General features: G+C 33.9%; 1 protein-coding gene across 2 annotated transcripts in view; it reads right to left on the bottom strand.

Moving 5' to 3' along the window:
• The window catches only part of MAP4K5 (mitogen-activated protein kinase kinase kinase kinase 5), a 108,309-nt gene that overhangs the window by 16,221 nt on the left and 76,896 nt on the right, over positions 1–15,192 (bottom strand). Inside the window, exons 15-26 of one of the 2 annotated variants that reach the window (XM_027569988.1) lie at positions 12,986–13,044; positions 11,912–11,979; positions 10,606–10,648; positions 9,768–9,978; positions 8,842–8,939; positions 8,606–8,647; positions 7,654–7,738; positions 4,382–4,461; positions 4,025–4,085; positions 1,419–1,421; positions 1,220–1,334; positions 792–850 (exon numbers count right to left, since the gene is read on the bottom strand). In XM_027569988.1, coding sequence (XP_027425789.1) covers positions 792–850; positions 1,220–1,334; positions 1,419–1,421; positions 4,025–4,085; positions 4,382–4,461; positions 7,654–7,738; positions 8,606–8,647; positions 8,842–8,939; positions 9,768–9,978; positions 10,606–10,648; positions 11,912–11,979; positions 12,986–13,044 — 924 coding nt within the window. The remainder of the gene's footprint in view (positions 1–791; positions 851–1,219; positions 1,335–1,418; positions 1,422–4,024; positions 4,086–4,381; positions 4,462–7,653; positions 7,739–8,605; positions 8,648–8,841; positions 8,940–9,767; positions 9,979–10,605; positions 10,649–11,911; positions 11,980–12,985; positions 13,045–15,192) is intronic. The other variant, XM_027569989.1, reaches the window with a different exon arrangement.

Genomic DNA, 15,192 nt, shown 5'->3' with positions numbered 1-15,192 from the left:
AAATGACCTTCAGAGGGATTGGATATTGAGATCAGCCATGTGGACAATCAAGCCTCTGTGAGGGGAGCCCTAATAAAATCTCTGAGTATTGAGGTTGCAGTATGCTCCCTGGATGGCAATGCTCCATGTGTATTGTCACACACCACTGCCAGGAAAGTAACACTGTCCATTACTCCATGGGGAGAGAACAACAGAAGCTCTATGTTTGGTGCTATTCCCAGACTCTGCCCTATGCCCGTCTTCTCTTGTCTGATTTTAATTTTTATCCCTTCCCTGTAATAAATCGTTAACTATGAGTATAAGTACTTTCAGTGAGTTCTGAGTCTTCTAGAGAATTTTTTAACATGAGGGTGGTTTTGGAAACCCCCCCAGACTTGCACTTGGTGTCAGAAGAGGGTGGTCTTGCGTGGACTGTTCCCTCTAACTTCATAGTTAGCTAAACTCCTATAATAATGTTCGTAAAGCACTAAGCTGTAATGGTTATATAAATGCAAATGTTAAATAAATGGTAAACTAGGATCTTAGCAGAGATACAGCCTCAGGGAGTATGGTTAAAAAACTCTAGGGACACTGTGCTCTGAGAAAGCATTAGGACTGTTATCTCCAAACATTTTTATGCCATGCCCTGCCACACAGTCTTGTGCTTCAATGGCCCCTTAACTACTTATTAAAAACAAATACAAAGCCTACCTTCCTTCCTATTTGATACCTTAAGACTCTCCACGGTCTTAAAGAATTTTAAGAATGTTCAAAATTCTAATCATCCAGTTTGAGAAACAGCGTTTACTCACCTATGCAACATTTGTGGCAGCCTTTTGTGTCAGGAATCTTTGTTGTTAAAGCGAACTTTCTGAAACACAGACAAGGTAAATGTACTCTACTGCAGCGGCTCCCAGTGATTTGTGACCTGGCTACACAGTAGCCAGTCAAGGAGCTTTACAAAACCAATCGTAGTAAACTCTGACCCCCAAACTACCTGATTCTCTAGGACTGAGACAGGGCCTGCGAATCTATATTTATAAAACTTATATAGGTGGTTCTCCTGGACAGTCAAGCTAAGGAAACACTGATCTTTTGAATTCTATATGAAGTGCACTTTAGTGTAAACTACCTTTCAGAATTAAAACAAAGGAAGTTTTTTAGTGGGCAAGGAAAACTGGTTATTTTAAAAATAGATATTAATGCCCCTCACTCCCAGAAGAGTTAAAATATTTTGTACCTTGGTAGTATGCGGTCTGGAAACCTATGAGTTTGAATATGGGCAGCTAATCCTGGTTTTTTGGCTTGTTCAAACAAAGCTATAAGGTTATGAGAGTAGAGTTGAAAGGTTTTTCCTATAAAAGAAAAACATGTTATTTTTATTAGAATCTTTCACAGCAGAAAAACAAGAATTTTTAAGCAAAAGAAAACATAATTACCTTCTAAAAATAAAGGAGTCCAGAAATGTTCAAAGAGCCAAGTAAAACAGAAAAACATATGAAAAAACAAAAAACAAAAACCCAGTTAATACATTTTGAAAGATAACAGTTTTAAGAAAGTAGATAATTATGTTTCCTAATACATGAATTAGGTATATTTTAACTAACAGGTGATCTGGGCAGAATATATATAAGCCTTAATGAAGCCAGCACAGAAAGAAAAAACAGTTAAACACTGTTGTATAGGGGACTGAGTTATAATGAGGAACGTGAATATTTTAGTATAACACAGGAAATTCTGTAAAACTATATTATATTATCTTCCTGGGATAGACCCATTTATCAAGAATTTATCAAATTACCTTGGTTTAAAATTGTGAAGTCTTAAATATAACAACAGATTAAAATACTGAGAAAAGCAAAGCAAACTAATATTATATGCCATAATACCAGGATAATGGGGCTACAATTTCCATATAATCAAAACTACAGGTGTGTTAAGCAGGGGGAGATAAGGGAAACATCTACTGACTCCTTATTATACACACTATAGTACCATAACAACACAGAACAAGTATTTATCATTTTACTATTAGAAAACATAAATATACTTTTGACCCTTAAACATGAGTTTGAACTCTGTGGGTCTGCTTATATGTGAACTTTTTAAAAAATAAGTACCGTACAGTACTGTTAATGTATTTTCTTTATGATTTTAACATTCTTTTCTCTAGCTTACTTTATTATAAGAATATAGTATATAAAACATATAACATATAAAAATGTGGTAATCAACTGTTTATGTTATTGATAAGGCTTCCAGTCAACTGTAGGCTATTAGTACTTAAGTTTTTGGAGAGTCATAAGTTATAGGGATTTTCAAGTGCTCCGGGAGTCAGCAACCCTAACCTCTGCATTATTCAAGGGTCAACTGTATATGAAAAAGTCTTATAATACAGTATTGAGTCTTATCCTCAAGAAAATTCCCCGTATTTTCTTAGAATGCAAACATTCTGCCTAACACCATACCACACCCTACCTTTCTCCATTCCCCCCCTATATTAGCTAGCGAGGCAGCTAAATACACTTGTGTATGTATGTGTGCATGTCCACACAAATGCAGACCCTCAGGCAGAATAATGTTTTTGCCTATTGAGCTCTGCTACTTACCTGCATTCAGTTTTATGGGTCATATTAACTAGAATATGGAAATAACTAATTTATAGGCTAACTTCTCCCTGTTTTCCTATAGTTATTTTATAAATATATAAAATGTATTCTGTGTGGTTTTTAAGCTTATATCCAAAGGCAGGAATGAGCAGGGATAAAAACAGTTAAGAGAGTAAGAGGAAAGTGATTTTATATGTATGCAAATCAGAACTGTTAAACACAATTGGGTTTAAGTTTATTTTTATAAGAGCATATATTATTATTTTGGTAAACAAAAAAACCCTGGGGGAAGCATAATTAAAATCAAAGTGATTAAGTACTTTTTCAAGGACCCCAGCTTTTTAGAAGTCATTTATGCACAATCAAATAATATGTTCTTTGTAAACACTGTCATCAGCTCATATATACAAATTTCTGAAGAATCTCTATTAGGCAATGGTTAGTGGAAGAGTTCAAGTTATATACACACAGTTAAAATTATAAAAAAGACATTTCTTAGATTAGGCCACAATTCATAATGATCCACCTATCAGTAAGGCTGTATATTGGCATTGACGCTTTAAAACATAAGTAGCAGAAAGGTACCAAAAAGCCTGACAGTACAGTAAATAAGAGCTGGGATATAACACTCACATAGAGAGAAGAAATGAAAAAAAATTTAAGAAATACTAAAATAATTAATTATTTTAAGTAGAGAGAGGGGTGAATGCTATTTTAATAGTTGACAGCATTAGGATTATTAAGAGACAGAAATAATTAACTCTCTTGTACTCTACTATCAGAATGAAAGTAAGCAGCGAACCTCTAGGTAGTCACTTAAATCTAAAATGTAAGAAAATAGGTTTTGGTAGGTAAGAATCGAAAAAAAAAAAGCGCTATATAAGTAAGCTCGAGTAAGCTAAGTGCTCGAGATCATCTCGTTTAATCCTCACCACAGCCTCATAAGGCTGGTATTGTTTCCATCGTCCTCATTTTACAGTTAAGGAAACTGAGGCTGAGAGAGGGTGATCTGTTCAAGAGCACAGAGAAAGGAAGCAGCTATATCCTCTGATACTTTCCCTTCAACTGTTAATTCTTCATGGAAGGCCAATGGTGCTGGGATAGTTGACGGGGAAGGAGTCTGAGCAGAAGTGGACGGCCTCAGGTGACAATCACTGTGATAGTCCTCAGGTGTTTAGGTCCTGGGCAAGTTTGGGAAGTGCTACCTTCACTGAACACAGGTCCTTTCTCAAGGTTTCTTTCCATTCTAAGTTGGTAGAAAACATCTGCAAGCCTCAAAGTTACTATACTATAGTTACCCAAAGTAACAAATAACATTTAAAAATACTGTATATTAAAAGCACATCTCTCTTGTGTCAACTATACTTCAATTAAAAAATTGTATTTCTCTGCTTGTCTATGGTTTACTTTTCATATTAGTTTTGTTATATACATACCTGATAATGACATTAAAGTATTATTGATAACATAGAGCCAAGTACATTTCCGTGGAAATAACTATAAAGAAAAAAAGGTAATTAAAATTCTCCAATTTTCATTCCCTTATGTTTTAACTTTCAAATCCCAACAGTCTGAAATAGTATAAAAATAACTATTTTCTATCTTTTAGTAAATTACCAAAACTTTACAGGAAAAAAAATCCTATAACATGAACATGTAAAGAGTACAACTTCACCTCCTTAAATATTTAAATCATAATAATTAAAACTGAGACCCATAAAAATTTAAAATTAAAATATTTCTTTTATTCAATATACTCAAACTAATTTCTTGAGTTAAAACTCCTAAGTTACCTGTTCCATCGTTGCCTCATGTAGTTCATTGAGATTCAATGTGTAAATACCATCTTCAGTTCCAAAAATGATGTACTGATCTAAAATAGTTGAAATAAATCACCAGAATTTACTATAATTTTCTGAAATAATTCAATAAAATGTCTTTATACTTTAATGGTTTTTTTTTAAAGATTTTATTTATTTATTTAGCAAGTGCACGAGTGGGAAGAGGGGCAGAGGGAGAGAAAGAATCTCCAGCAGACTTCACACTGAGCGCAGAGCCCAACGATGGGCTTGATCCCAAGACCCTGAGATCACGCCCTGAGCCAAAATCCAGAGTCGGACACTTAACAGACTGAACCATCCAGGTACCCCTTTAATGGTATTGAGAATTAGCCACAGCCAAAGAAAAATTATTTTCTAAAATTCATGCCATCTTCTTTACCTCTTTCTCCAATTCTGATCTCATTTTTTAAAAGCAAATATATTCTCTGTTACTCATTCACTCTGGCTTTAGCTCTCTTTTTTTTTTTTTTAAAGATTTTATTTATTTGTCAGAGAGAGAGTGTGCACAAGCGGCAGGGGGGAGAGGGCAGCAGGCAGAGGGAGAAGCAGGCTCCCCAGTGAGCAAGGAGCCCAATGCTGGACTCAATCCCAGGAGGCTGGGATCATGACCTGAGCCTAAGGCAGCCACCTTAACCGGCTGAGCCACCCAGGTGTCCCTTGGCTTTATCTTACTTAACTTATATAATCCTTCCTTTCAACATAACAATCAGGTCTTAAAATTTTTCATTACAGCTATATATTTTTGCCAGGTATCTCAAATACTCTTGGAAGAAGGAAACTGTAAATTAAAAAGAAATTATAAATCATGACACACCAGAAGCGATAAGTACACCTAAGTGTCCAGATCTTGGTTCCTAAATACTACCTTCCACTAAAAAGAACCAGGGCTGCTTGGAAAAGACAGATTCCAATTCTGGGGCAAGGAAAGTGTAAGATGGGCCTAGAAATTCTGCTGTGCCAGAAAGTAATGAAGTGATCAAATGTTAAGTAAAAGAACATAGGAACTCGCACTGCTCAAAAATTCTGGGACAATTTAAGTGCTAAAATTAATAATAGATCATATCTCACTGAATAAAAATTCATAAGTTTAAACTAATACATGTACATAAATAAATGGGAAAGAAGGGAAATTGTCTGTAGATCTCAAAAGATTGTCAATGGACTATCAATAAATGCTAAAACCAGTTGGTGGAAGTCTAATGAACAAGAGGATATTTATATAGTCTCAATGTATTCCATACTATTATTCAGCTTAGGAAATTAAGTAATTACTAATTAATTACAAAGAAAAAAAAAGTAACTTGACAGTAGACAAAGCTAGTGAATACCACCTTAACCAGCTGGTCACTGTTAGTATCACTGGTACTTGGACAAGCTCATAGAATGTGCCTTCTGATAGGATGAGCTGAGAAGAGCACAGTAACACTTCTTTCATATTCCCACCAAAACCACATTACCTGATCTCAGCATGAGGACTCATCAGACAAACCCAAATTAAGGGACATTCTACAAAATAAATAGCCTCAAAAATGTCAAGATCTAGAGAGATACAAAAAGGTTGAGGAACTGTTCCTGACCAGAGGAGATTAAAGAGATGTGGTAGCTAAATTAAACATGTGATCCTGAATTGGATATTGTTGGGTTGGGGAAAAAAGGAAGGGGGAGACAATAAAGAATATTACTGAAGCAATTAATAATTTCTATATGGACGGTGATGTCAGTTATACTTCAATTAAAAAATACATAAATATGGACTGTGGATTACATCAATAATAAATTTCCTGATTTTCACAATTGGAACCATGGGTATATAAGAGACAATTCTTGTTCCTATAGGAAATACAAAATGAAGTATAGGGAAGCACTCTCAAGTAATTCAGAAAAAAATGCACATACAGGCAGATAATAGAAACAACTGATGATTCTGAGTATAAAGGAGTTTCTTGCATTATTTTTCTAACTTTTCTGTAAGTCTGAAATTATATCAAAAGTTATAAAGACAAAAAAACCCATTTCCTTACTGATAAAAATATTTTTTTCTCTGTTATACTTTCTAATAGTAGCATTTAAAACAGATAATTATATGACTTGTCTTTATTACTGTGTTAGAGTGGAAACAAACATTTCCTGAACACCCTTTACTGCCTAACCTCTTTTTGCTAATTGCCAGACACTCAGGTAGGGAGGCTTTTTCCTTCCTTGCAACAAAGTGGGTATTAATAGTACTTATGTTAGGGGCACCTGGATAGCTCAGTCGGTTAAGGGTCTGCCTTTGACTCAAGTCACGATCTCAGGGTCCTGGGATGGAGCCCCATGTCCGGCTCCGTGTTCAGCCCAAGTCTGCTTAAGGATTCTCTCTCCCTTTCCACCTACCACTAACCCCACTCGCTTTCTCTCTCTAAAATAAATAAATATTTAAAAAAAAGAAAAAAAGAGTACTTATGTTATAAATGATCACACTGAGAACCAGAGGTTTTAAGTATCTTTCCAAAGTCATGTAATAATGACAGAGCAGGAATTCAAACCCAGATCTATTTGATGCCAAATTTTTACCTCTATGTATTAGGCTTTCTCACTTTAAAAATATACAGTATAAATTTTTAAAAATAAAGTTTGTTATTTTGCTGTTATTTCAGATTTACAGAAAAGTTTGAAGAGTACAAAGAATTCCTGAATATCCTCCTTCACACAGATTCCACAAATACTAACATTTACTACTTTTGCTTTATCCTTTTTTCACCTTCCATATACACATTTTTTTGTTTTCTGAACTATTTAAGTTACAAACACAATGTCCCTTTATTCCTATTTCAGTGTGCATCTCTTAAAAAAAAGAAAAAGAAAAACCTTACATAACCATAGTACAATGATCAAAATCAGGAAATTAACACTGCAACAATACTATTATCTAATCTAACGATTTTACTGATTGAGATTATCAATTGTCCTAGTATTGTCCTTTTATAGAAAAGAAAATCCCTAATCATGGTTGTAATCACTTGTGATGACTACTCAGTCTCCTCTAATCAGAGCATTTCCTGTATACTCTAAATTCTAATACCTTACACCAAAACTCTATTTATCTATTTAGGTTGTTGCAGGTACCTGCCCGATTTAGTCTCTAAAGTCATATTTTTAAAGTAAACAACCTCAGTTCACTGACCATATACTTTCCCAGAACAAATATTTTATTAGAGATGTACATAAAAGTTCAGAAATTTTACCTTTTGTATCAGGATGTATCCAGGATGTTGCACAATTAATTTTCAAAGGGCAGCCATCAAAAACTTTGGAAAAACATGCTCCCATCTTATTTATAAAGAAAGAAATATTGACTTATTTGATTAGATAATTTTATATAGTCCTAGAAAATACCTAAGATTATTACAAAATGCTAAACTGACTCTTACTGCATATTTATGGTCTCATTACAAAACAAAATTCCTATTCTGATATCATTTAACTCTTTCTCCTATTCTTCCCTTGTGTAATCTGCTATTTCAGAGCAAAACTATCAGATTTATCAAAACATCTACATATATCAGTGATACATTTTAGGAATTTTAAGTCACCACTTATCTTTAGAACTAACATTTAAGAATGTGAAAGAATGGATGATATTTCTGAGCAGTATCACAGTGATTATAATTGCAGTATAACTCTGTAACAGTGAAAAAGACAAAAAGACTCATAGTTACGTTACATATTAGACTTTTACTGAATAAGAAGGTATAATTTATAAAGCATCCCATTCATATGATTGGCTGAACCACCTTAAAGAGCCACAGAACAAGCATTAACATAAGCTTCCCTGTTCCTTTTCATTGTGTATAGTTCAATATGAAAATGGCTTCAGGGGTAGAAAGATATTTAATTCATATTATAAAGAGAACACAGTACTACTGATACCACATTAAAGTTAACTTGGCCTTTGAAGGCTAATCTGAGAATCCAACTGCCATATTTACAAAAAGTGAAACTCTCCAAATTCTAACCAACTCACTCAAATTAGGGTATATGATCTGATCCATGGTATATCAAAATGCCTTTAATGACTCTGTATTTTGTGAATCCTTCCTTTCAATAGCTCAAGATACTTGACAGCAAATAAAAAATCTGCTGATGTGTCTAAAGAGATGGAAATTGGCAAGTGGTTTACATAGAAATATTCCTTACCAGCACTTTTGGGGTGGGTGGAAGGCCATTGATGGCTGGTTTCTGTGGGAAAAATAATTTTTAACGCTATAAGATCTCTTAAGCCTTAAAAAAAACCTTATATATTTGGAATTTTAGTTATTCAAATTCTTGACTTAAACAGACTATGCCCCCCGGCCCATGAAAACAGACATAGCCTCTTATGCGATGAGCATGGTAGTAGTCACAACTGATCACCACACGTCGGTTATACCGACCGGGAAATCGCGCTTGTCCTTCTTCCGTGGTAACTGTGGTGCTTGTGCTGATCCTTCTGTATTTTCACTAATCAGTTTTGAAATACCATCACCATTTCCTAAAAAGAATCATGATTAAAAGCCGAATGAACACAAATAAGTACTTCCCATGAAAAATAATTTTCCCTTTCCCCCAGTACTTCTGTACCATTTGGGTGATCCTTTACTGGGAAATATTCTCTACTGGCAGACAAGTGAAAGTATGAAAGCATAGTTAGCAGTGGTCTTAATTCATGAAAACAACACCAAATGTCTTTCCATATTGTGAGAAAAAGAAATGCTATATGAATGCTATGCTGATATTCAAGGCCTTTCATAAGTGGACTTCAACCTACCTTTCTAGTCCTGTTTCCCATTATATATCTTTCGAAAGCTCACACTTCTCTCATACTAGACTCTACTTACAATACAATCCAGATTTTCATGGTTCAGTACATTTGTTTATTCCTTCTTGTTCATCAGGAATGCCTGTCAGCATTGGCTCCCCCTAATGAAGGCTCAACCAAGTCCTTTAATACTCTGCAAGGGCCCACCCCCTCTATTGCCTATCCTTATCTTCCTAAACACCTCTCATCTTTATTACATGTAATTATTGTATGAGACACTTAAACAAGCTGTCTTGTCTAATGTTATGGGTACATGGGTGTACCTTCTGCTATACATCCTGAGCTTCTGGAGGGTAGGAACATCCATTCATCATTCTAAGACCCTGTCATATTTAGTAAGGGATCAGATTAGGATTGAACTGGACTGAATCTATGTATAGCCCATCCATGTGGAATTTTAAAATAACTTCAGAAAGCTTTAAACAGTTATAAAATTGACTGAAGACATTCTTTAAAATATGAAAATGGCTTTCTTTTCAGTTTTCACTTTGATTTATTTACCCAGATCACAGTATCTAGCTGTATGCACTCCAGGACTGCTGATACTGCTAGCCATACCAATAGAGGAAGTCTCAGCTACAGGACCACAACTTGGGCTACTCTGTCTTCTGAGAAACTGGGGAGCTCTGTTCTCTGAATCAGGGCAACGTTTTACAGTTGATGACTTTTCTTCATCTAGGAGGCTGTCTTCAGGGTAGCTGTTGATCCTTGGCTAGTGATAATAAGACACAAAAGTGCTTTAATAAATTTGGATATAAAACAGTAACACTCCATTATCATTATGTATCAAAGACTTGAGGGGAAAGGGGATATGTCTTTTCTTCCTTTCTTCTATATAATTCAATCACTGCGCTAAGTAAGCAAACAAGAGTTGAAATACTGTCCCAACACAACTAAGAACTTGCCATGTGATTTTTTTTTAATCATCCCTAAGTCAAAACTGATATAATTTTAACTGATAAAATTATATAAACAATTCACAAAGTATTTAATAAGTAGAAACAAGCAAGGACTTAATCAAGTATGACTCCACTGAAATAGCAAATTATAGTAGTAAATGAGGATTATAAATGATGAACTCTTATATCCTCTCCATGCAGTTTTCTCTCAAATGAGTATGACTGATTTTTACCTTTTTCTTATAGCTATCCAAATACTGTATTTCTCATGAAGTCTTTTTTAATATATATTTTACATCTTTGTAATCTCCTCGTAAAGAAAACTATATTTATCTAAATATATTTAAGAGAATTTTGAACAAATTCAATAAAATCATTTTTTAAACTTAATTACTATATTACTTAAAAAAGGATTTATTCAAAAATTTTAAGCAGCTCACCTTAGGAGGTAGGGGAGGTGGTACTGCGCGTTTTGAGGTTGATCTAACACAAAGAGAAACATGCAATTCAGATGGTGGTAAATGATAACATAAAACAGAGACTCCATTAAATGTGCATTAAAATCTGTTTATATTCAGGGGATATAAAAAACAATTAGATCATGCTGAGGAGTATTTTTACAATCTATAGAAGACTTAAGACCTCACTGTGTCAAACTGTATTAGTAGGACTATAAAATAGATTTTTATAAAATAAATACAAAGTCTTTTTAACTTTACGGTTTTGCTTTGCATATTTAGTATGTAATAAAAATGAATTAAACAGAGCAGTAAAAAACAGATTCAGGATTATAGAGCTGGAAGCCATTGTGAATCACAGATTCAAGTGGCTGTATCGTCAAACCCTTTAGCTGCCCCAAGTGGGATCCGCAGATCAGTAACATCTGCATCACTTTTACTTTCTGTAAAGGACCAGATAGTAAATATTACAGACTTTAGTCTATACTGTGGTCACAACTACTTAACTCTTTTGTTATAACGTGAAAGCAGCCATAGCTTTTTTCATGTTATAAAAGCCATATTAAAAAAAGAAAAGCTATATTAAAAAAAAAAAAAGCCATAGCTTTTTTCACGTTATAATGTGAAAGCATGGTTGTGTTCCAACAAACGTTTATGGACACTGAAATGTTCATATAATTTTCATATGTAACAAAATATCACTTTTCTTTGGATTTTTTTCAACTATTAAAAAAAATCTAAATACCATTCGAGTTTGTGGACTGTACAAAAAATATGCAGTGGATCAGATGTGTCTTATAGGCCATAGTTTGCCAACCCCAGATCTATAAGCTGAATGTGGAGGGCCCAGAAATCTGTATTTCCAAAGACCACTCGAAGCACTGCAATGCACAAACAGGCTTGGAACATTTAGGCTGGCCGGCCCTGCAACTTAACTGTTGAGGGAAGAGAGGTCTAGAATATGAAGAAACTATACTGCAGAGATGGAATTGGGGCTTTTTGACTCCTCCTATAGTATTTCTTCCCATGACATTATGTAATTCATCCTTCAGTAAATTAACATTACACATACTAAGTTCTGACTTAAAGAAGAAAACTCAAGAAAACTTAATGATTAACACATGATGCCTTTTGGTAATTAAAAAGTCAGAAGCTTTACTCTGATAAAAGGCATAGCACAACTTCTTTAAGAATGAAAATTAAAACTTGTTAGAATAAACCACTCCCTCCCAATACTGTTCTTATGTAATCAAGTAAAATATAGTTATTAAGTTAAAAAACAACTTACTTGCCAGTATTTGCACCATCAACAAAAGGATTCCACTGTAACACAAAGTTTGGGTCTGATGACACTCCCTGTGAAGGTGAAAAAATAGTTTAAAATGTTTCCTCATAACAGATATTAATCATCTTATTTGATTCAAGAAAATATTCAGTGTCATGATTGTTAATCATCTTGGCTTTCAGTCAATTTTTAAATCTCCAGCTAGAGTTGCTGTCATTTGACATATTTAGGTCAATGATTCATTATCAGTTGCCTTATACGTAAGAAGTTCCATAAACATACTAAATATAGTTTCAAATGACAAGCTCTCTTTACCATTGCTATTATATTCCAAATAAAACAGAGAAACATAACTCTGAATTATCTGCGTCACTAATCCATTAGTGTGGAAAACTAAACATCATATTATTAAGCTATCGTGAACTTACTGGTGCTATTTTTTCCCAATGGCATGGAAATTGAGAATTATATATCAATATATACAGTAAGAAGAGCATTACTGCCAAATGTTAAGAATGAAGAGATCCATTAACAGAAGACAATTCCTATAAAAATTATACTTTGCCAAAGCTGAAAAATAAAGTAAATATATTAAGATAACATCTAGGCAACTCTAATAATACCTTGCTCTATTACTTATTTCCTTTTAGATAAGGAAAGGTTTAACGAAATAGTAACCTCAAAATAAGCGCAATGGTTAAAATAGAAGCTATATTAATAAATAAATATTAAAACCAGTAAGGTAATGCAAACATAAACTCTAAACCTAAAGAGTTGGTAAGAAAAAAGATCCTGATAGCTTTAAGCTGAACATCAAAATCATATATTTAATAACTTCATGTAAATCCTTCCAAAGACTCAGAAGCGTCAAAATGAATGGTTAAAATGGTCTATTACACATTAAACCCTAGTCAAAATGTACCTAACTATAAGCTTTTCAAACTTTAATGTGTGAAATGCAGTATCAAAATTATTGCTTAGAAGAGTATATAACTTTGTTCCTTAGTCAAAGTATACCTAACTATAAGTTTTCTCAAATTTTAATTTGTAAAGTACTTCAAAAGTAATGATTCCTACCATTTCATCCCGAGCTTCTGTTTCTTTTCTCAGAGGAGGTTCGAACTGTAATTTGTCAACTGCAAAATATGTAACAGATATTCACAAACTCTATCTAAAGGGTTAATCTCAAAAATGTAACAAGAAGCGTATGTACTGGGGAGAGGGAAAGGGAGAAGGAAGAAGATAAGATTTTTTTACTGCAAGAGTACCCCTTTTTTTATATTTACCAAAAGAAGGTAACAATTTGGTACCTTCCTAACAACTCTGCTTAATTCTCGGTTGGAGTCAGGAAATTAAGCAGCACTTTTTGTGTATGAAAGATTTCAAAAAATTAAAGTATCCACTTGACTAAGAAAAAACACTTTAAGGATTTTCTGTCTGGGCTGCATACTCTGTTCTAAGGCTACAACTTTATGGCAGGGATGAACCTCCCCAAACTACCTGTAATTATCTAAAAAGAACAAACAGTATTTAAATTAAATGTTATAATAGTATTTGGAAATTTAATATATTTTGCTCAATGTGTATTTTACTTGGCCTGCTCAAACTTCTCTTATGTGAAATATTCTAAAACAGAGAAAAGGATGGCTTATTATCTACTTCACAGTTGTTTTGGGTTTTTTTTTTTTTTTTTTTTTTAAGTAGGATGGAGCCCAACATGGGGCTTGAACTCATGACCCTGAGTTCAAGACCTGAGCTGAGATCAGTCGGACACTTAACCGACTGAGCCACCCAGGTGCCCCATAAAGTACACAGAAATTTAAGATTATAAAATTTAATGTGACTAAAAAACAAACAAAAAAATTCATATTTGCATCATAAAGATGCAAGATACCCAAATACAATCTTGGCAAAAAAAAAAATTAAAAAATCACTTTCAAAAAGGATCCAGTTGTTCTTATCCCTAAAACAAAATTTGTAAAGTAATGAAGTTTTCATATAATTCATTAAACAAAAACATTGTCATAAAAATTTTCAGTAAGATTGAAATACAGTTCATAAAACATTGTATCAACTTTTCAAAAATAACCTAAAATAAAAAGCTCTCAGTTATTAATGACTTATTTCTTAACATAATTTAAAAAATATCTTAACTCAAAAACCACTACTCTAATTCACTACTTCAATTCATTTGAGACAGAGATGAACTAAAGTTTTTTTTTGTCACAACTAGAAATACTGGCAGGCAAGCAGGTGTAGAAAAGAAAGAGAAAATATCATTAACAATAAGAATTATAGATCAAGCAAATTTCAAGACTTACAAGAAATTCCAAGAAAAAATGAGTTTCATAAACATTTAAGATGTTTTAAAACATAAGAAAAGTACTCCTTAAAAAAATCAAATTCCTTATGACCGTTCTAAAATTATTGCAGCCATAATTTATGGCACAGAAATGCTAGAGCCTCCAATATCATTGTTTTATGTGGAAGATGGGACCTCAACTTGTTTTGTTTTAAAGGAAATACTGACAGTACCCTTCGGGTGCATTTTTGGCCTACGAAAATCCAAAGATGGGGAGGTTTACCATCTTCTATTCTATTATACATACTCTTTTATTTCTGTAAGATGATGTAGGTTCTAGCCATAATGAAGTAACAGGAATTGGACTTATCCTTCTGCTTTAAACATCTACATACATGTAACACCAATGTGTGTACAAATGATATGAAGTAATTATTTTGGGGTAGTGGCTAACAGACCCCACAACGCTGTCATCCTTGAGAGAAGGGAATACACAGTGGTAAGATCCACATTCACTCTAGCTTTCCACCTGGAGGCACTTTCCAAACTAGGGCACAAGAAAGTAGAATCCGAAGAGAGAGTAACAGTCTTACGGGGTGCAGGAAACAAAGACTGGAGATTGGGGATGCTTAGGTGGTGGGAATTTGAAGGGCAGAGTGCCAGAAATAAGAAAGCTACACGAAGGAGCTCTAGAAATATGCCAAGGGATCTCTTTGTCTTTGGATGAATACTAAATTGCCCATGAGCAAAAAAAAAAAAGCAAAGACTGTACAAAGTGTGTCACCAAAAGCTGACAAGAGTGTTGTGAGCTAAATGTAGATTCTGGTGATCACAGTGCCAGGAAAGATAGCTGAGTTTCTAACCAGAGGAAAGAGCTTGCTGAATACTCTGGTAAAACCTGACATTAGCTTTAAAAGGATCAAACTGACATACCAGTTGTTTTTTTTTTTTTATGTTATGTTAATCACCATACATCACATCA

Source organism: Zalophus californianus, chromosome 6 (assembly GCF_009762305.2).
Source record: "Zalophus californianus isolate mZalCal1 chromosome 6, mZalCal1.pri.v2, whole genome shotgun sequence".
Lineage (NCBI taxonomy): Eukaryota > Metazoa > Chordata > Mammalia > Carnivora > Otariidae > Zalophus > Zalophus californianus.
Note: the sequence above shows the minus strand (reverse complement) of the source record. Positions and strands in the feature narration are given on the sequence as shown.